This window comes from Ischnura elegans, chromosome 7, assembly GCF_921293095.1.
Source record: "Ischnura elegans chromosome 7, ioIscEleg1.1, whole genome shotgun sequence".
Taxonomy (NCBI): Eukaryota; Metazoa; Arthropoda; class Insecta; order Odonata; family Coenagrionidae; genus Ischnura; species Ischnura elegans.
The window spans coordinates 77,844,537-77,865,962 of record NC_060252.1 but is presented as its reverse complement, the minus strand read 5'-3'; the positions used below and the strand labels follow the sequence as shown (position 1 = coordinate 77,865,962).

The 21,426-nt window shown below is 35.5% G+C and overlaps 1 protein-coding gene across 1 annotated transcript in view; it reads right to left on the bottom strand.

Moving 5' to 3' along the window:
• LOC124162150 (protein O-mannosyl-transferase TMTC1-like) overlaps positions 1 to 21,426 on the bottom strand; it is a 956,057-nt gene that overhangs the window by 22,259 nt on the left and 912,372 nt on the right. The window contains exon 14 of the mRNA XM_046538572.1: positions 3,330 to 3,471. Within this exon, the coding sequence (XP_046394528.1) occupies positions 3,330 to 3,471 (142 nt within the window). The remainder of the gene's footprint in view (positions 1 to 3,329; positions 3,472 to 21,426) is intronic.

Below are 21,426 nucleotides of genomic sequence, written 5' to 3'. Positions count from 1 at the left end.
ACCTATTGAAAGCTTCAGATTCGCAGTATTTGTGCAATGTGCAACAACTAATGCAAAAAGTGTGCAAAATATGCGTCTTTATTTCCGTAACTATCACAATCAAAGCTATGAAAATAAGTAAATAATCAAATGACTTTCTTCAAACCTAGATTATCTTACATTGTTTATTCAATGGTCAAGTAAAGGTTTAATATTCATTTTTCCATGGAAATGTTTTTAAGCGAACTACAAAGCCGAGCACAGTAAATCAAGAGCATGCAAAACATGCCCTCTCATTCAGGATTTCATATATATTTTGACAAAATTTTCGCAGTTTAAGTTAAGATAACTACACAAAATAGAAGAGCTTCCCTGACAAGGTTCTGGTTAGCTTAAGCAGAAAAGAGGGAAGATATATATAGACAGATAGCAGAAAAATTACTTTAAACTATGAATGCGAATAAAATATCTAAAGGGTGAATTTAGAACTTGGAATAATTTTTGGAAAATTTGGAACAACATTAAGATTGTCAAAATCCGATATCGTAGTAAGTTTTCTATACTAATCGATAAATTTCTTATACATAAATTTGTATTTTTTCAAAGTCTAATATAAAATATTTCATTTTTATTTTTGTACATAAAGACTAAATTACATACGCTCTAAATTCAAGTAAAATAAAGTAAGTAAAATTCGGTATTGTCATTGATACGACAAAAATAATGTGACAGACTCGGAAATATATCTAAAACTTCATACATTTTTAATAAAACGGTTAGGGAATAATAAATGAGTTTACAGTCATTCACAATACATCATTAGTCTTGGTTCATAACGAGAGAATTAATGAATATATTTTTACTACTAAAGTATGATGAAATATGGCACATAAGGCGAAAAAACCCTTTCTTAAAACAGTAAATATTGATAAAAAACATTCAGCAACGATTCTTCCCTGCTTATTTTACCACAGAGTAGTTAAGAATCATATTTTTATGCCAACGCGTAGCAACAGGGAAATACACCCTTCATATCACCTTTAAGGAAATCGTTTATGAAGTCCTGTAATTTCATTTCATCACCAAATAACTGTACAAAATTGGCGATTGAAACCTGAAATAGGGATTTAAACTCTCACAAGCGAAGTGAAACAAATCATTCTACGGAATATTTAACCTTCTTACAAATACCTGGGAAAGTGCTTGACTTTAACGATAAATGCAAACTTCAACCTAAGAATTAACGGGGAAGTCCTTAATGTTCAGCTTAAATAACGACGTGTATTGAGAAAGGTCTTTGAGAATGACGAGTCTCCTTTACAACACGCTCTTTTTTCCATAAAAAACATACCATCATCTCTGCTTCCTTTAACTCACTCGCAGTGTTATTTTAAGAGCAGGATGTGGACGCTTGGAATAATATAATGCTATTTTGTGGAAAAAATGATATGAGAAGTTTTTAGAACACCTTTACATTTTCACGTAACCGGCGTGCAATACTATATATCATCACGTTTCCATGAATGCGATGAGCTTTACCAAGTAGGAATCTAAAAATATTCTTGAGTCGGGAATAGCAATTGCACATTACAACCTAAACAAAGCAGGTGGTATTACAATTTTTTTCTGACGAAATGAAAGCAAACTTTTTATCACATGCGTAAAACATTCTTAGGCACACATGCACAAGGGTTAGCAAGATAGAAAATGGGAATATTCATCCATTTTAATGATCTTTCTGGGGAAACTTCCAGCATTCGTGTTGCTTTGCGAATAATGAATTGCGATGAATACGTAAAATATGCTTCAAATTATCAACAGACCATCTTGGGCCGTTACAAATATAATGCAAAGGATGCATTGGCATGAGTGGTGGTGATTTATTTCACATACTGTTTCACTATTGCACTAAAAAAAGTTATCAAGTTTGTATAATAAATGCTCACGAGTGGTTTTAAAACATTGACATTGGTAATTAAATCAATAGAAATATATCCAGAACTGATTTTTTACATTTTTCTACGCTAAGCTTCTTCGTAATGAAAGGTAAATCATACTTCATGATACCAGGGAGAGAAGGTAGCTGTAAAAGGCGAATCCACTATTTATTGACTATTATAGATATTATATACTTTTTGAGTAAGAAAACAGAAGTACTCTTTCAGAAGCCAATTAAATGTCTGTGTATACACATAGAAGGCAGTATTTACTTTATCTGTCGGAACACGATAAAACATTTATACTGTCTGAGTACACTCAAATAATTTGTAAAGGATATAAATAACTCCAATCCAATAGTTACAATAAAACTATACGTATTGATATCACAGTAATTTGCCGCAATAAGGACTCCTTATGCTCCAATTAGAAGGGAATTAAAGGTACAAATAAAATGTAAGACAGTTTTAGGGTAATAATTTCAGGTGTGCCTGTTAATAATTTCAAATAGTAGCACTAACATTCAGTAAATCATTTGACTAATTCAGGGTAGACCGGGGCACGTTTAAGCAATACACTTTTCCTGAGATGAGTTATAACTGACGCGCCACCATCTATAGCATATTGATGCTGATTCCTAGTCGGTATTCTCACATAATTTTGAGGGCCAGTTGAGCATCGGTATAGCGTATGAAAAGGAAAGCCTGTTTTCTGTGAGGGTGAGTTAGTTTTGCGTCGAGGTCATTGAAAATTATTGTGAAGGAATAATACGCAGCCAAGGAAAAATAAATAAATATATAAACGGTAGATGAATATTTTCCTTTTCTGAGAACTGTATTTGCACTAACAGATGTGTAATTAATTTGCGTTGCACGTTAAAATCAAACACAAACATGGTTTTTGCATTGAAATCGGGACAAATTTACGCTCGTTCTTGCTACGTAAACGTGTTCCTAATGCTGCTTTGCCTTGTTTCGATCTTCGTTTTCAGTATCATCGTAATATTTAATTTAAAAATAAAAATTTAATGTTTAATTGGGTATCGTATACAAAGAAAAATTATGGCACAACAAAAAACAAGAAATTACGTAAAAATGCAGAAGCAGAGTAAGATTAGAGCAAAGCAAAAAAGTATAAGACCCAAATCTGGATAAAGGAAAATAATAACCTGTGAATAAAATATTTTTGTAGTTTAAAAAACACAATTATGCCAACAACTAAATACATAAATTTTGACGTTATGGACCGTTTCATAAAACCATAATGTCTTATATTTCCTCAGGTAAAACATCAAAATTAAATAATTAATTGAAACGATCCGCATAAACGAACCCCTGTGTACCCTACATTAAACCGGCGCGGCGTTGCAAAAAATTTTCTTTAAAAATTTATCGGCTGAGGTGTGAACTTACGCAAAATGTCCTTCCAAGCTCAATGTTCGGGGCCAAGGTGTCCTCTGGATCTTCATCAATGTGGACGTGAAGTTTCCCACTAGGAGCAAAAATGGCGCTGTAGTCGTGGATAGAATAGTAATTCCTGGTTCTGTACAACGCCCTGAAAAGAGATAATGGAGATTCAGTCACGCATGTCAACACTAAGTTTCTGGGTAGTGATAAAAATCCAGATAATGCTATACTCTGAGGAAAAAATTCTTTTGTTTTTTTTTCTTTTTTGAGTGCTAAAAAATTAGAATATATGGCCGCGACTAAATAACTCTACGCAACAATTACCTCTTTTTCCCTTCAGATTTTTATGTTTTTAAATTAATTTTATCCACAGGAATAATGTACCACCCAATCAATGAATCAACCGAAGTATCCAGATAATTGTACTTCCACCGAAAAATAACTGGTGTTGCGTTTCCAAAAATTTTTCATCCAAATAGGAAAACAATTCTGGAAAGCAAATTAAGTTTTGAAATTCCCTTGACTGAATGCCTTTCATAATTATTCTCTGATTATAGTGAGATAGTATGGTGAATAGATAGTGCCATTCAAACGATTTTTCATTTTACTCGACGTAACTTTTTTACATTTCGTATACAATTAAAGAAAATTAAGGATTATTATTCAACCACAACGGAATCATTTGTCACGTAAATATAATACTTAATACAATAAACATAAACAAAGGAAAAAATTCCGACAAATTCAATAAAGTGTTATAAAGGTTTCTTACACAAAAATAACGGATATTATTTATTAGTAATTATTATATTAAAATTATATACACTTAGATGCATACACATATTAAAGAAAAATTAACTCCAAAGTCCAAAACTATGCATAATTCTCATTTTTACAATGCATGCTTCTTGCATGTGGTCAAATGTTCGTGCGACCATCTCACGGAATTATTCAGTAGGAGAGACCGCCGAAGTGTATATTTTACGGCCTAGATTCCACTCCCTTAAACTTTAAAGAAGGACAAGAAAAATGGATAATTATTCACCAAAGTTGGAGCAGTTTTTGCTGGATTAACTAAGGAACGTGCTCAGGCAAAGTTGATATACTCGTTTTATACAAATTGCCGAGCCATTTATAATTTAGTTACTCGAGATTTTAAGTGCTGACCTTGCACGTTTATGGAAAAAGCACTCAAGCCTTGCGCATAATAGAATCTTGCCCCTTAAGAACCTCCTTCTTACGGATATAACGCAGAAATGCGAAACATTTGAGAAAAAATTAACTTGTAAGCCTGGGAGTAAATATATTCTGAAGCAATCCCCTTGGGAGCCAAAGAAAACATTTTCGTAGAATACCCTCACATAATTAATCCAAGAGTCATTTTTTCCACAGATATATCATTCAACATCATCAGTTAACAAGAAAATAATACTTAAAATAATCAAATATCTGTAAGAATTACGACCTCAACCGGCCTCTTACATATGTAAATTAATCCTAGGCATTAGAATCCACGGAAAATATAAAACCTATAAACATTGAAACTCCAGCAAACAATTTCAATGGAAATATTTTGAAAAGATAAGTTAGTATTGAAATCATTTTTGCATTTTGTTGAATTAGGTTGTTTCAAAATAAATTCCAGGTTGTGTTACCGCTTAACTTTATAACGCTTTCCACTTCAACTCCATCCAGTGTAGCTCGTATCCAGTAGATCCAACGGCCAAGGCAGAAACGTTTACATATGGTTCCATATCCTTTTTGAATGTAAATTTTCTTCAGATATTGGGTCAAAAACAACTATCTTTTTATACTAGTTACAGTTTTTAAGAGTTAATATAAACAAATTTCATGGCATTACTGTGGAAAATTTCGAATAACTCTCTAAAGAGCCACTTTTTCTTAACCTTCCCCAGCTCTCATGTGAGCACTTATTAATGGAGGTTTTATTAAGAGGGTCTCAAAAGAAAGATAATTCCCTAAAATTCTAGGCAAAAAACGAAATCTATTTTTTTAAGGACAGAGAAATGAGAAATGAAGGATATGAAATGGTGATTTTGATGAATTATGATACATAAACAGTAATATCGTAGAAATAGCTATGTATGGTTTGAACTACCGTACTAAAGGCATAATCTAGATGAAAAAATGTAATATGAGAGAAAATTTCATGGCACATAAAATCGTTGTCAGCCTATATGCTTTTGAACTTTCAATATTTTTCCTAATCCCATTTAATAGTACCATACTATAGATACGTATCCACTACACGCAGCTGCACAACTCTCGAACGTGATACAACTGGGAATTGAATAAGCATTTTGTCGTGGGAATATAAACACCTATCGACGTGGATATTGTACGGAAGGATTAATGTTAAGGTGAACGAAAAACAATCCGCAAATGTATATGCCCAACGACCGAGAGCAGACCACAAAATTCGAGGTACTGTGGCGCGTGACCTCAACGCGAATACGTGGATCAGACCCACCTACAATTTGAACAATACAATGGGATGATATTGAGCTGTACTTGGCTCATGGCCAATTTGTTGAGGCGGTGGAAAGAAATAATCCGTGAAAACCTTTTCAAGAGCACGTCCCCGATTTCTGACGGGAATCATGGTTTCTTCACACGAAAATCTTAAGACTGTTTCCCCACTTCATTTCGGTGTAAACTCCAACTACTGCTATTATCGTATAGAAATATTTTTTTGGAAAATGGTGAGAAATTTATGTCACTTTCACTTTATTTCAAGCTTTATTAGGTTCAGGAATATATAAAAAAAACAACCCAGTTTTCATGACATAGTCATAACCTGACGATGTAGTTATGTTATGAAAAACTAAGGTTAAAGTACATTATGAAGCTCGGGTCGTGCTTTATCAAATATATTAGTGAACCTAACAAAGTATATTCATCCATTTTCCATCACTCCCTTATGCTACGAGATCTTCTATGAGTAGGAATGACAGCAAAAATCTCCCAAATCCTCGGGCATAAATCTCGCAATCTCCCTGATAACGATAAGGCAAGGCACCTTTAAGGACACACACTGTCCGCCCGCATGTTTCCGAGGAGATACCGCAATGCCTCTTGTCCTATTGTGGTGGGAAGGGGGGGGGGGAAAGGGAGGCAGACCATCCTCTAGAGCGCTCAACACGGCGAGAGGAGACGGGACAAGAGGCCCTCGAACACACACACACACATACATACTCCCTTCACCGTTGCACAAGTGCCCAATAGGAAGAGACGGAGAGTGATCGGCAAACAGTTGAAGTACGAAATTCGCGGTCGAGTCGAGATTATTCGCGCTAAAATATTCCCCCCACACCCCTCCTTCCTGCAGAGCGTGAATTTCACCACAAGCACGGGCTGTCGAGGCGTCACAAGGGAAGTTGAGGCGAAGGAGGAAACTTGATACTGCATCCACGTGAGAAATTATCGGGGTTGATTACTCGTAAGAGGATTCGGAAGTTTCTGTTTTAATTGCCAGAGCTATTAGGGAAGTTGCGTGCACTCCATTAGCGCCAAGGCTCGCTTCTTGGGGCGAGGATAGAGCATGGCGGGTTCTCAATTGATAAGGCGGTACGGGATGAGCAAAAATATAAGACAGGCGCATACTCCCGCTGCTTTGAGCTGTTCGAGCCTCATCATACTAATTTCAGGAGCACCATAATCGTTTTTTAGCCATCCGAAAAACTTTGCCCATCAGTTATATCCGGGGAGGTTTTTTTTACAGAATAATTGCTAAAATACAATGAGTAATGTCTTGCCAAATAACTAAACAATATAAAGATTTGTAAACTACTACTACTTGAGACAATAATTCAGGTTCAGGAAAAGAAGCCGCAGGACATCAGACGAATTATTCTCCAAATTTTCAGTTGTAACTTTGATTACCTTGGTAGCATGGCGGCTACAATGTCAGTGAATATTAGAACAATGATGAGAATAGTTAACAGATATCAATAGCTGCCGAAAAATATCCCATTTCCCTTTGTTACTTTAAGGAATTCCTAAAAAAATGGTAAAAGCGTTTATTCAGGCAAGCTGCTTAAAATAATGCAAAATATGATGTAGACACACTCTGACTACACAACTGACAATCTATCAGAAAAAGAAAAGATTGAAGCAACATACGGAGCTAAGTTACAAAAGGCATGTCTTCTTTGAGAAATTTGATCTGAAATTCGTTAAGACGTCAGAGATATGAGGCCAAACAAAGGGAAGGCAATTATTTCCGAAATATCCCGAAAATTTAAGGTAAGCAAAGAGGAAACATAACGGTCCAAATATATAAATGTATCTAAAGTGTAACGGAATATGAGACCATTAAAATTTTAACATTTTTAACATTATCGAAAAAAGGTCTAATCGTCTAAATAATCGCAAGAACCTCACAAATAGTTTTTCTACGCATGACGCAATATTTTCAGAGGTCGTTTCTTACGTTTCAGAGGACGAAGATATCGCACTTTGCGATGCATTTTTTCTCTTTTATTACTCTGTTGCGCCTAATTAGACATGGCATTAAAATTGAGGTTTTCAGGATGGAAACTAGAATCAATTTCTTAATGTACATGAATAGTTCTTATTACCTGCATTCTCTAACGCCCGTAACTTATAGTGCTGAAGGGCCATCAAATGAAAAGTAAGAAGTAAGTCATGTTCACTAAAAGTGGCAATAAAGACCACGTCTTATACAGATCGATGGCTTAGGCTATGGCTGGAAATCATAAAGCCTTTATTCTAACATTTGACCATGAAAGCCTCTATTCACAGATAACTAATCCTATTTTGGCATTGCAATCCAAAAATGTTTTCATAACATTTTTAAAAATTTCCACCATATGATACAACATGCATATAAATAATGCCAGAAAAATGTTTTAGCTTACGTAGCGGACTTACTAGTAACCTCTCTCTAAAATTGTACCAACAGCCTGACCCATAGAAGTAAGAAAAATATTATTCAGTGATTCGCGAAATTGGCAGCTAAACAATGTCGTCTATTTTAAGCAAAATACCAATCCCCTACTATATATGTGTGGAAAATTGTACGATTACATTAATCTCAAGCCAAAAGTCATCAACCCAAAACAGGATCACGGAACAAATTTAATGGAGGGTTCGCTGATGTATACAGTATTTCACAAAAATAGCCAAACTTCTCTCGGGTAAATTACCCGTAAACAGTCTTTCAGGCTTGGAAAAACATTGCATAGCGAGGATTTCGGGTAGAACTTTGAAAATGCGAGAAAAATTGATGGTAAGGGCCGGCGGACAGGGATGAGGTCTGTGCCTTAGCTATTCCCTCACCATGCATGCAAGAGTTTTTGTCCGGCGGGGAATTCATAAAATAGCAAATAAGACGGCGAGATGAACAAAATTGGGGCCTCTCCTAGAAAAAATTCCAACGAGGGCATTTCGTAATGTATGGGAAGCCTGCGACGATATGAGGACCGGAGCAAGACCCCAAAAATTACCGTTTCCTCCAGCTCGGAAATGTGTATAATCCCGTTTTCCTGCAATTCCCATGCGGGACGAAAATAGGGTTATGAAAATTTAAGGAAAAAATTCCACCGAGAGATCAGCTCGGTGAGTTTGACCACAAATTTTCCGTATGTCACCAATTTATATTTCAGGAGAATGGCACGGAAATGGCCCCTTAGTTTATCGGCTTGAGATAGCGGAGACACATAAAAAATCAATTCCAAAGTTAGCAGAGAGACATAAACGAAAGTAAGCTTTGGATTTTGTAAGTCGTGCATGCAAACAGCGAACAAAATATTTCATCATTACCACTTTGCAAAATTATTTTCCGCAAACGAAGAAGGTGAAAAAAAATCAAATCAGGAATCTCTGGAGTCATGACCAAAACTACTAAAGTCAAATAAAGTCAACTGATTAAGAAATTGAGAGGAAAGGCAATAATGAAAAGTAAATATTAATCAACCAATTATGTTATCTACATCTAAATTTGAGCGGAATAATTTATATTGTGTAAGGGAGCACTGAAGAAAATTCATTAACGGTTCCTTATCGAAGATAATATATTTTGTCTTCCAGTATTGGTCATATCCAATGTGGGTCCCTCCACCAGTGAAACAGCATACAGATTGGTCTCGATACGTGAGGATTCAACTCTTCCAAAACTAAACCACACATTCAGAGTAGGTGGGTCAGCATTTTTCCTTGCACCAAGTTAAACTTCGAGGGTTTTTTTGGTATACCCGTAGACTTCACCCGGGATGTGTATCCGACAATATCCCATCAACATTCCAACGGCACACCCTCCGGATAACCATGCTTTCTCATTACGCTCTATTAATAAAATCACTTATTTATACATACAATGTTATTCCTGTAGCCCAAATTTCACACGGCACGGAATACAGATTTCTACAAGTGGTAAGATTTAGTAACGGGCCCAAGCTATTCCCCAACAATGTCCGAAAAAACTGGGAGTGGATTTTAATTTTGCATCGCCTCTCTCAACCCGACTCAACGCACTTAGGCACACGCTACAAGATACAATTTCAGCGGAATATCTCACCAAGAACAATTACAGCACTAGTACTCTCAAGACGCTTCGTCGGAAACATATCCCCCAACTCGAAACTCCGACGTCAAGCTCACTGCCCGAGGACGGCCCTTATTAAAACTTTGAAGTCGAACATTTGAATCGGGGAGAGGCCTAAAGTTAAGCACCGCGCGAGCTCTGATATTTGGGCGTTGGTGGATTCCCGCGGGCCGATTCCGAGGCCCAGAGAGAGAAAGAGAGAAAGCAGAAACGACGAACACGGCAGTTATTTTTTTTTGTTTCAGTTCCGAAAGTAGGGAAGTGGAGGGTGGATGAGCGACTCTGGCGCCTCCGTTGAAACAGGAACCGCACAAAGGGGAGACGTGAAGTTCAAAGGTTGCGAAGTCAACGCCCCGTGAACTCTTGGGCAGTCTTTAAAGAGGTAAGATTAAGGGCTGTACGTATGAAGGGAACGGAGGGGGATTGATGGTTAGGAAGAGGGAAATAGATGATCAAGGAATGATGGGACTTTTCCCATTTTATTTTTCGAGTTTTAAATAAATGAATAGAAAACAGCCATTCATGAGCACATTAACTTCTTCTGGTGCAATGCCCACGCGGATGAGGTCCCGATGTGATCACCATGTCAAAACTCAATAGCTTAAATTGCATGGGAATATAAATGAACAGAAAATTAGAGGAAAAAAAATCCCCCTTCGGTATCTATATACTACAGCACACTCTCCTGACCACTCACTGACAAACTCAATCATATATATTTTTGGGATAAACAAGACCAAAGACGACAATGAGTGACCAGCGTGATTTGTTTTTATCTCGAAATTTTGTTTTGAGCATTTTTAAAATAATTAAAAAGTTTTTTATGTAGGTAGATAAAAGGGAATATTTATCGAGTAGTGTAATTAAAGAGGGCAAATTTAATCCAATAAACATTCGAAACGACAGAACTTATATGGAAAATTTAACAACGACTTTTTAAGTACCAATATTACTTTTGTTCGACACTGGCAATTTGTGGATAATGTTTCCTTAACAAATTTTAGCTCTCGATATAAAAGCATTTGTGCTTTAGCTTAAGTTTTCATGGACAATATTTGCTTGGTGGGTGCTTGCATTGCGTGCATGCACGTGGTAATTTTTTGATACCATGAGCGCTGATGAAGCATTTTGCATGCTGCATAATGGTGGAACATCCTCCTCTGCCAAAGACCCTTGAAATATATCGAGGCACTCCTTTTCCATTCCTCCCGCAAACTTGTTCTTTGCCGCTTGTAATAAACATAGAATAGGTAATTATTTACTCAAGATGAAACTATTCATGATTTTATGAACTCGAGTAGTTTTTTCTCTAAGGTTTACGACGAAATAAATTGGAAAATGATTTTTGATGCATAAAGTTGTTTTTGCTATGATTGTTTCCTAGTTTTTTTAAATGATCTTTCATGTACCTACGGTTGACGTCAGGCTATATGGAATGCCCTCAACTCAAGCAACGAGAATTGATGCTGCATTTGAAAGGATTTCCACGAATGGGTTAAGATAATCATTGTAGTAATAAAATCTTGGATATTAAAATTATATTCATAATAAATCAGCCCAATTATGGTATACAGTTACTGCAAAAGTAGGTCAATTATTAACCTGAAAATTAACCGGTGATCAGTCTGATTCAATTTCATCCCAAAGTTTCATCTCATAATTTTATGAAATCATTTAGAAATACATACACGGGTGTAGATAAAAGGAATAATTAGCAGGTCAAGTAATAACGTAGTGCAATTTAGCCTCATATACCTACAAAACGACAAAACAGGTAGGGGAAATTAAACAAAAACTATTAAAGAGCCAAAATGACCCCAGAGTCAGAGAGAATGGGTCGGCTGGGCGCTGGAGGGGAGGAAGTGAGACAAGAGTAAGGGAGGGGAAGTTATGAGGGGAAGGGATGGATGAGAGGGTGGAGGTCAACCAGGTTCAGCTCGATTTCCCCTAATCGATTGCTTGTTAGTGAGCACGGGTTAACGTCGATTGTGACTCGGTGACGGAACGGGACCACTACTACCTATCGGCAGATGATGACGCTGTCGCCGGGTTAATGAAGAAAGATGGAATTTTAGTCAATCTTCTCCGCTCAAGGGAAGTCTCAGCGTGTAAAGACTCCTCAGTAGGTGGAAAAGGGTGCGGAAGAATTTGAGATGGCGTAAGGTGCCGATGAGATGGAAAAAAAGACACGATGATGAATAATGGATCCAATATATGCTAATCAAATTAAAGAATGAAGTAAGAAGATTGGAACTATGGCTGCAAGGAAGTAGCAATCGACCAATCGCGTAAAATATGCATCTGAAAGCATTTAGAAAGATACGGAAAAATATAACGGGGATCATCCAGAGAAAAAGATCTTTTTCTGCTATTTCTAATGAAGGAATACGTTAGGGAGGAAGCTTTCTTCGGCATGTATTAGGTAGACTCAGAGCGAAATTAGTAGACTAAATGGAATAGAAATTACTAAAAAAGTTATGAGGATGCAAAATTTAGTGCAATAGTTGAAATGGAACTATGAACATTTAATTGGAATGAAACACATTTGAAATACCTTTCAAGAATGCCAAAATATAAACTAACCTAAATATAAAGTCACCTCGTCTGTAAAACGTCTAACTACTAAGGGGGAAAAACACTAATTTTACGACGCTTAATAATACTCGCTTTCTTGCTTGTCCTTATATTATGCCCTTTGATTACAAAATTAATAATTACTGGCATATATATATCTGATATGACTCGTAGCAAAAGCGAATGTAATATTACATGCGAACCACGTCTTCTGTTTTTGATACCTGAAATGTTCATCTTACACTTATTTTACTTTCTCAATGATAATATTTGAAATTTTCAATTAATCAAGGACCTGTAGGCAGTTATTTTTTTTTTCAAAACGCGGTTTTTGTAAAAATGTTATTTTCATACTTTAATATTATTTAGATAATACTTATTTATAAGTAAAATATTTTACATCATACCAAGTTTCTACGTGAGATCTCATTTATGTTTATCATAAGGACTGCTGACTGTATGAAGCTCTGATTTGTTTTTCGTATTGATCAGAATCAAATTTTGTTGAGGACCAAAGTTTCAAGTATTCTCAACTAGATGAGGATATGTGAAACTTTAAATAAATATTCCGTGTATTAAAAGAAAAAGTCTTCGAAATATTAGAAATAATACGTATATGAATTTTGGATTAATTGTTTTCAATATGTTCTAGTGTATTGCTAAAGGATAAGAAAACATGGATTTCAAATTTTTGTTTGTAAATGTTTGCATTAATTTGTTGATTTGATATTGTTGGAGATAACTAGTTCACTGCAGCAAAAATGTATAAATAAAAAATATGACTCTTTTGGGTGCCATGGAAAAAAGGATTACTTACCCCAACAGCCATTATCCTCAGTTTTCATTCTAGCACTTTGGCTCTTAAAATTACCTGCATTGCATAACATATATGGAGGGGAGCCGCAGAATTCGGCAAAGTCACGGGAAAGAGAATTGATGAAAAATGGATGCATGCACATAGAGAAGATTACTTTCCCCATAGTCATTAAAACGATTAAAAAAATATTATTTTTTCTCTGGGAAAAAACGAAAAAATTTAGATGGCTATGTTACACGGTTACAAATATTTTTCTATGTTACCTGATAACTTAAAACTACATTTAAACATGTATTTGTTCTGAATACACTTTATAACTGATAGAAAGTCAACGCGAGACAGCATTCATTGAATACAAAATATGTTATTTAGTTAATTAACTCAAAATGATCCAAGGAAACAATTTTTTGCATAAATGACTGTTCTCACAAAATATAGCACCGTACAGGTGAAATTGGAAGGCTGTACTGATGATTCAACGGTATATACGGGAAAAATACATGAGGAAGTATTGTCTATTTTTCAGTGTCATTAACATGAATTTCTAAAGAACGATGCCAAGACAAGAGTAAAGAAACGGTAGATTTTTGGCGCAAAACTACTTGAGGGAAGAAGTCAATTTTCACCAGTAATTTAGAGCTTAACTGCGTGTATACATGTACACATATCCATCGGAAAGTTATTAAAAATAAAATATTAAATATACTTGCAACAAAAGAAATGACCTGGTATAGATAAATTATTTATGAAGAAATCGTATTGGATAGGCAAAAATAATAATAATAATAATAATAATATTCAATCATGGATCCGTTGAAGATAAAAGCTTTCATTTTCATTTTCTTCTTCTTTTAAGTTGATCTACGAGGTACAGAACGATAACCATGATTCAGTTTAATTGCATGCGAAAGATATAATATGACGGTTAAATATGGAATTTATGCCCTCAATTTGGTCGGTTCATTGGTCTGTCGGTTTATCATTCAACTTTGTAATACTTCACGAAATATTTGACTGATTAATGTATTCCGCTATCACTTGAAAATAATTTCCTTATCTATGGTACAAAAATTATGTTGCTAAAACTATTTCAATCGTCTAAAGCAATATTATGCCATATTTTGGTGGTAGTCATCAAATTATTTTCAGTACTGTCATGGATTATGAGTAGTTTGAGTGGGACTGTTATCTCCACCTATTAAAAAAAAAAGTTTTTCAACCAAATGAATGCCTTCCTAGAGTTATTTCCGTATTAAGAAACTTCTAAAACCTTGTACAGCAAAACTATTAACCTTAGAGAAATGAATGCTTGATTGAAATGCCCTCGTAATTTTCCTTCATTAAATAAAGTACAAACAATAATATCCTCTTAAAGTCAATAAATATTACCGAAGGGACCGACACTGGCAGGTTTTAAATTTGAAAAACGTCTACTATGTAATTTTATTTACGGAAAGCGTAACAAAACGCTTACAACTAACTCCATGTAGACAAAAATATATCGAGTTGATGCATCATTTCACTGTATATCCAATATACATAATTTAATCTGTCCATATTTGTTCTCACTCAATATAGCACCTCAAAGGTGAAATTTATATGAGCAAAAATAATGTACGTGCTCCTAGTTACGAGAATGTTTATTCATCAGACAGAATATTGCTTGAAACCTTCGATTGACGCGTTAATCTATGAAGGACGAGGGTATGATGCAATGCATGATATGATTAATCCCCATCATGCAAAATAAACCAACAAATTGTTGACAGTATTTCGAAATAGGTGACGCAGCAGCTGTCTGATGTCGGATTTTATAATTGGTTCAAAACAAAACAGTAATAATATAGAATACTTAATGAACGCCGCGCACTTCAAATAAAAATAGAGTGTAAGAGAAGTTTTTCACCATAATTTAATCTGTCATGTTTACAATAGAAAGATGTATCGTATGATATCAATTTGCCTTTCATCCATGCGTACATACTACTACGCAAGCGACCGGGAGTGTGGGGAGGTATTAGATCACCAGCAGTTAAATTTTTCACAGGGAATCCATTCAATACATTATTTTCCAATTTTTATTCTAAGCCAAAGGCGGATTTATGGGGGGTGGGTTAAGGGGGCTATAGCTCCCCCCTTGGGCATCCAATTAACACGTGATAGAATTTTAATTTTGTTCGGACCCCCACTACTGCTGGTAGGTTAACCCCCACTTAGTATTCTAAGCTGTAAAGAAAATCGGGGTTATATGGGGGTACAGTTTAAATAAAGGAGATGGTCAAAACCTACACACATACAGGTGAAATAATCAAAATATTTGTTCAATCAATAATCATTATATCATATTATTATTAAAGCAGGAAATATTATTTTGGGTCGTCTGGATGTTACTACTGCATTGAATTGTGTCTAATATTGAAGTACTTGTTGATCCAGTACATAATGTATAAACCGCAGTAAGCTATTCCGAATCAAGTGAATAATTCTTCAATCAAAATATACAGAGATAATATGCGTTAACAACTGTCTATGTTTTTTTATTAAATTTGGGAAAACTGCATATATATTTCGGGATAGTTAGACGTCCAACGATTGAACAATGCTGTGTGATTTTCTGATATTTATTTCTTGTCTAAACTTTGACCCAACGCAAGTTTGAAGTTTTTTTAGGTCTGATTGGGAGGAGTTTTCACAGCTTCACGACGGATAACAACGTCGCCACAGTGGGCGGAAATCGAAAAAAGTGTGACAAAACCCTAAATTTTCACTATTTTTTTGGTAAACAAAAATGGTACAGTCCTATAGAATAATGTCCAAGGATTAAGGAACTATGGCTATTTTAATATTTGGTTCACCCATTAAATCATTAGAATCCGTTAAAGACGAGAAAAAATTGTAAAAAATGTCAATTCTGAATTTCTGCAAAAATCGAGTATTTACTTTCGCTATTGAGCCGTTAATATGATTTTCCATAAATTTCAACGCATATTTTGTAAAAGAGTAAACCTTTCCTAAGAATTACACGGGATAGTTTATTTATTTTTATCAATTTTTCATATAATAATTAAACATTTAAAAGTGCATTGTTTTTTGACTATTTTTGACATAAAGTGGAAAAAAGCTTTATGAGGGCGACGAGACTCGATCTTAAAATTCATATGGAAATAAAGACCTGAATCTTGACTATATGATCCAAAAGAAAAATCTTGCTCCAACTTGCTACCTTGCTTTTAAAGATGGGATATGTATAAAAAGTCAACGCTGCCCGGCCCGGCCGCGGGTTACCCTGATTTGGTTTTTGCTCCAGTTTAAAGCAAATAATGGTTCCACCACTATTATTTTTACCCCAATTGTAAGGAAAGATGTGAAATCTAAAAGAAAAGGCAATATTTTGTCCAAAAAAATTTCGCACTCTCTTGTTGCAACATAGAAAGGCCGCCGGTCACCCATGAGCCAGATGAGGACGTGTGATCATACGTCGGCAGAGTGCTTTGTTCCCTTATTCGTACTTATTCTCACATACACATGCACAGGGAATTTCCCGCACTTTAGGTCCCTTCAAACTAGAAATCCCTCCGACCTTGAGGAGAGGGAAAGAATCAAAGCAGGCGCGGTCAGTGCACACGACCGACAGAACGCAATTGTTCCTTGGGGCGGTAATCCGCTTCCACTACTAGTAGTTCTCTAAGTAACACCTCTTGACTACTCCAGCTTATCGTTCCTTCAAAATGTGGGGCTCTTGAATTTGGTGTTTGGGGCTAGGTTGTTTCTTTGAAACTCGCCGCTATTCGTTTTACCACCGCAGCGCACGTGCATCGGTTAATGCCCTCCAAAAGATCGCTTCTCTGGACCACGCTAGTGAACGAGTTAGCTGGCGATTAACCGGGCGGTTTTCCCAAAAATTCACACGTTCTATTGGCTTAGATAATGTCTTGCTTCCTCAGTTTTACTCATACGGTCAGTCTAACTTAGCTGGTGAGTGTTGAAACATCGACGTCTTTTAGCCACAGTGACTACTGACAGAGGAGTTCTCCTAGGTGAGCCCATCGATTGGTTACCGGTTGTCGAACTTACTCTAATACAGAGAGGTCGTACACGACGGAGAGATTACATTAATCGGTCACAGGTATGATTAACACCACTAGTTGTAGAAATATTTTATGTCGATAAGGCAACGTTAGAAAATGTAGCAATTTTTTGTGGCTTGTAGATTTAGAAGCTTTTATCTCCGACAGGGGAGAAAATGAAGAGGAGGAAAGTGACTCGAAAAGAACTGCTCGATGCTATGTTCCAAGGAATGGTGTAGACGGTAGAGTCGAAAAAACTATTGGCATTCATTTCTATTAAAAAATTCAGCATTGGGGGAGATGCAGAGATAAAGGATTTTTTGGGAAATTAGCGACTTCTAATTGATGAAGATCGTTTCCGCGAGTATTGCTCTTCCACCGCCGCCCTTTATGTGGAGCACTATGAATGGTATTATATACCCCCAACTGTGCATCAGATTCTAATACATGGAGCGTGTATTGTAAACGCAGCAGTGCTACCCATTGGACAATTGTCGAAGGAGGCCCTTGAATCGAGGCACAAGGATATTAGGAGGTTCAAAGAGCAGCACTCCAGAAAATTTTCCAGTGCAAAATTTTATTTTTCGAAGATTTCTTCTATCTTCGGACGCAATAGTATCCTCATCAATCGATTCGAAATACGGAAATGTGAACGTACCTAAGGGAGCTAGGAACCTCCTTCTGATTGACGAGAACGCAGTCAGATGGAGACGAGATTGATTCAGGTGACGAAGACCTAAAACTGTATTTACTCAGATATGCATTATTTCCATTTCATTAGTCATTCATTTCAGATACAGAAATATGGTTTTAACTTCTAATGAAAATAATCGAAAAATACTTGCATTAATTTCCGTGGAATACATTGGTAAAATCCATATCCTTAATATTATATAGATACCACGCATCTATACATTCTATGATGTATCGATACATCACGGTAAAGTTGTTTAGGGTTATGTATCAAAGTTTCTAAGTCAGTTATAGTACTTGTATGAATATAATAAGCATTTAACATGCAGCGCTTTTAATATTAAAATTAGGGGATTTTTACTGTTTCCGCCATTTTATTTTAGAGAGGCCCCTGATTGTTCTAGAGCAAAAATAACATTAGAATCGGATTAAGGAGGTAAAAATAATTAAAAACCGAAAAAATCGTGGATCTACGTTGAATAATAACGGAGATATTAGTTTTGTCAAGCTTTTTTCGATTTCCGCCCACGCGTCGTCAGAAAACTAACGGACTTCACTGCTTATGGCAGACCATAGGTAAATGTGGAATTTCCATTGAAAAGACCTAGGCTCCGTTTTAGGGGGGGTTACGGAATGCCACTTTTACTACATCCAGTCTTATTTCATCAATTAACTACTTTTAAAAAAATGATCAGTCAGAAATTCGCAAATTAAATTAAAATTTTTAAATTTATCTTTTCGCCAGTAACCCTTACCATTACACAACAGCCAAAATTAAATATACTGAATGGTTTTAAGATGTAAATTTACTTGTTATAGAAGTACTTTAGGGCGCTTTATCGTCTCGAAACCTTATACTTTTGACTACAATATTACTCAATGCTATAAATACAAAGTACGAGCGTCTTAGGTAGCCAAAAATCTTAAAAATGAAAGGAAAGTTTTTACGACTTTGATTAGACTACAATTCATTATAATTTAAGCGTTTCACCTATAAATACCCACAAAATGATTAAAAAAAACAAAAAATATTTCTTGACCATATCCTCTATAACACGTTACCAAATGGACGGAAACTGACAGGCCTTACTTTTTTTAAATGTCTTATTCATAATTTTTTTACCGAAACTGTAACAAAATACTTACAATTGACTTAATCTTAGGTAGTCAAAATGAGTGTCTTAAAAATGAAAGGTAAAGTTTTAAAAATTTGATGAAACTGCAATTAATCCGAAAGCTAAGTGCTTCACCATTAGGTAACCACAAAATAATGGAAAGAGTTTAAAATAAGATATTTTCCTAGGCATAAAATTTCAGGCGTGTGAGATAAATAAAAATAAAAATAGCGTAACAGACTACACCAGGCAATGTGTTCAGCTAGAAAAAAAAACATATAACAATCGCATTTTAGTGTGTACACGCAGTCTATGTACTTCCAGAGTTCATTTCAGCGATGGTGCCTTTATTCTCACGTTTACCTTTCGCAACCACAACCAGCAAATACCCATGCCCTATTTCCTGCCATCTTCTTATCCCCCAACAGTCTCGAGCTGCGACCCTTGTTGCTCCCCAAGGACCCTTGCCTTATTTTGCGAGGGAGCCGTTCCTTTATTTCCGCAAGGCGGCCGAAAGTTGACTCCTGCTGCAGGCAATTTTCTTTCGTGTACCTGCTATTTATCGCATCCTATTTTCCCAGCTTCATGCAACCGCTTCCACTCGCGCTCTTATCGCATGCGAGGAAAAATTGTGTTCTAGGACAGTTTCGTTCTCGCCTTTATTTAATGACCTTAGCCAACAAAACTGCAATTTTGTCGCTAGGATTTCAATACAAGTTTGCGGAATACCCACAAGCCATCGCCACTCCCTTCCTGCTCATCTAGTCACTGCACACCACTCAACGGGGAATATAAAATTTAGTGATGCTAGTGTGGTGTTTCCGCGTTATCGCACAAAATTCATATTCCATGCTTTATTTATATCAATGCCTTTTATTTAAAATGAAATTAGATGTATGATTATTAGGCGTACCTATTCCCATTATACGTAACAAAAATTACATCGAAAGATATGTTTATTATCATTGTTGATTTTGATTGAAAATTATTCAAGTAATTTGGAATGGGTGATTGCACTTGATAATTCTATACATGGGATCAATGGGGACTTCAATATTAGAGATAATCTACTAATATCGTAATATGATGCCATTGATTAATAATGAATATTTTGATTATTTCACCTTCATCTGATGCTATGAAGAAGTTGTGATCATATAGGCCATTTTTTGAATGGACTTATTTTCAACCTTTTAGCTTTCTTCTTTTTTTCCGCTGCACACCCATGCAGACCCTATTTACTTTTACACTTTCAGATAAAACTTTGAAAACAATCTATTGACTGGATTTTATGATATAAAGTTACGCTTTTTTTCGTAGTCCAGCTTCTTATTTAAAATCACGAGGAGTAAATACTTACAACAACCTCTTTATTTTGTAGATAAAACCATCACTAAAAACTTGAAGTCGAGAAAAGTGATGATCAAAATGAACAACGCACTAAAAATACTCTTACGAATTCTGATAAGTATGTTTATGTCTAATTTATATCGAATACTGTCAAATATTTAAATAAATTATAGTTGTTCTATTTCAATGATTCCTAATTTTATCAGAATAAGCAAAGTATTTTTGCTCTCCTAATCAATCATTTTATGTTGCAATTTTTATGATCAAGTTACATATGCAAGTCAGTCAGTTTACAAAATTAGTAATAAATTGAAAATCGCCAAAAAAATTGAAAAAGGAGCGAGTTAAAAAAAATATTAGATATCTTTAAAACCGCAAATGGGACATTTTTGTTCCTTACATATGTTAATGATAAAAAATTGATATTTACGTGGTTAAAATGAAATTGATTTGTTGATTGGTAAAGATTGGTTGGCGTGAAATTGGTAAGCATTGACTATGTGTAATTATTCAGTAAATGGGGAGTTAAGTATTGAAATGTGGGACTTTCAACTATTAAGTACTACCAGTACAATTGATGATTTCGATTACTAAAAATTCAAATTTTAGCCAGCACTATATTTCATCATGATGCTCGTGCAGCCATAAAAAATATCAGGACATCTTGGGAATTTATTTTTAAAATCAAGCCTTCAAGTTGTGCCACAATAGATACATTCCCCTATCTCGCAAATCACCTCGCTTACACGTTTGCACAAATCTTCGAACCATAGAGTTCAAATTGGGTGCAGGAGAGACGAGTACTACTATGCATTGAATGCGAATCACAATCGATCCAAATATTGATATCTACTGTACGGAGAGGCAAGGAGGGCTTAGCAGAGAAGGGAACAGAAATGAG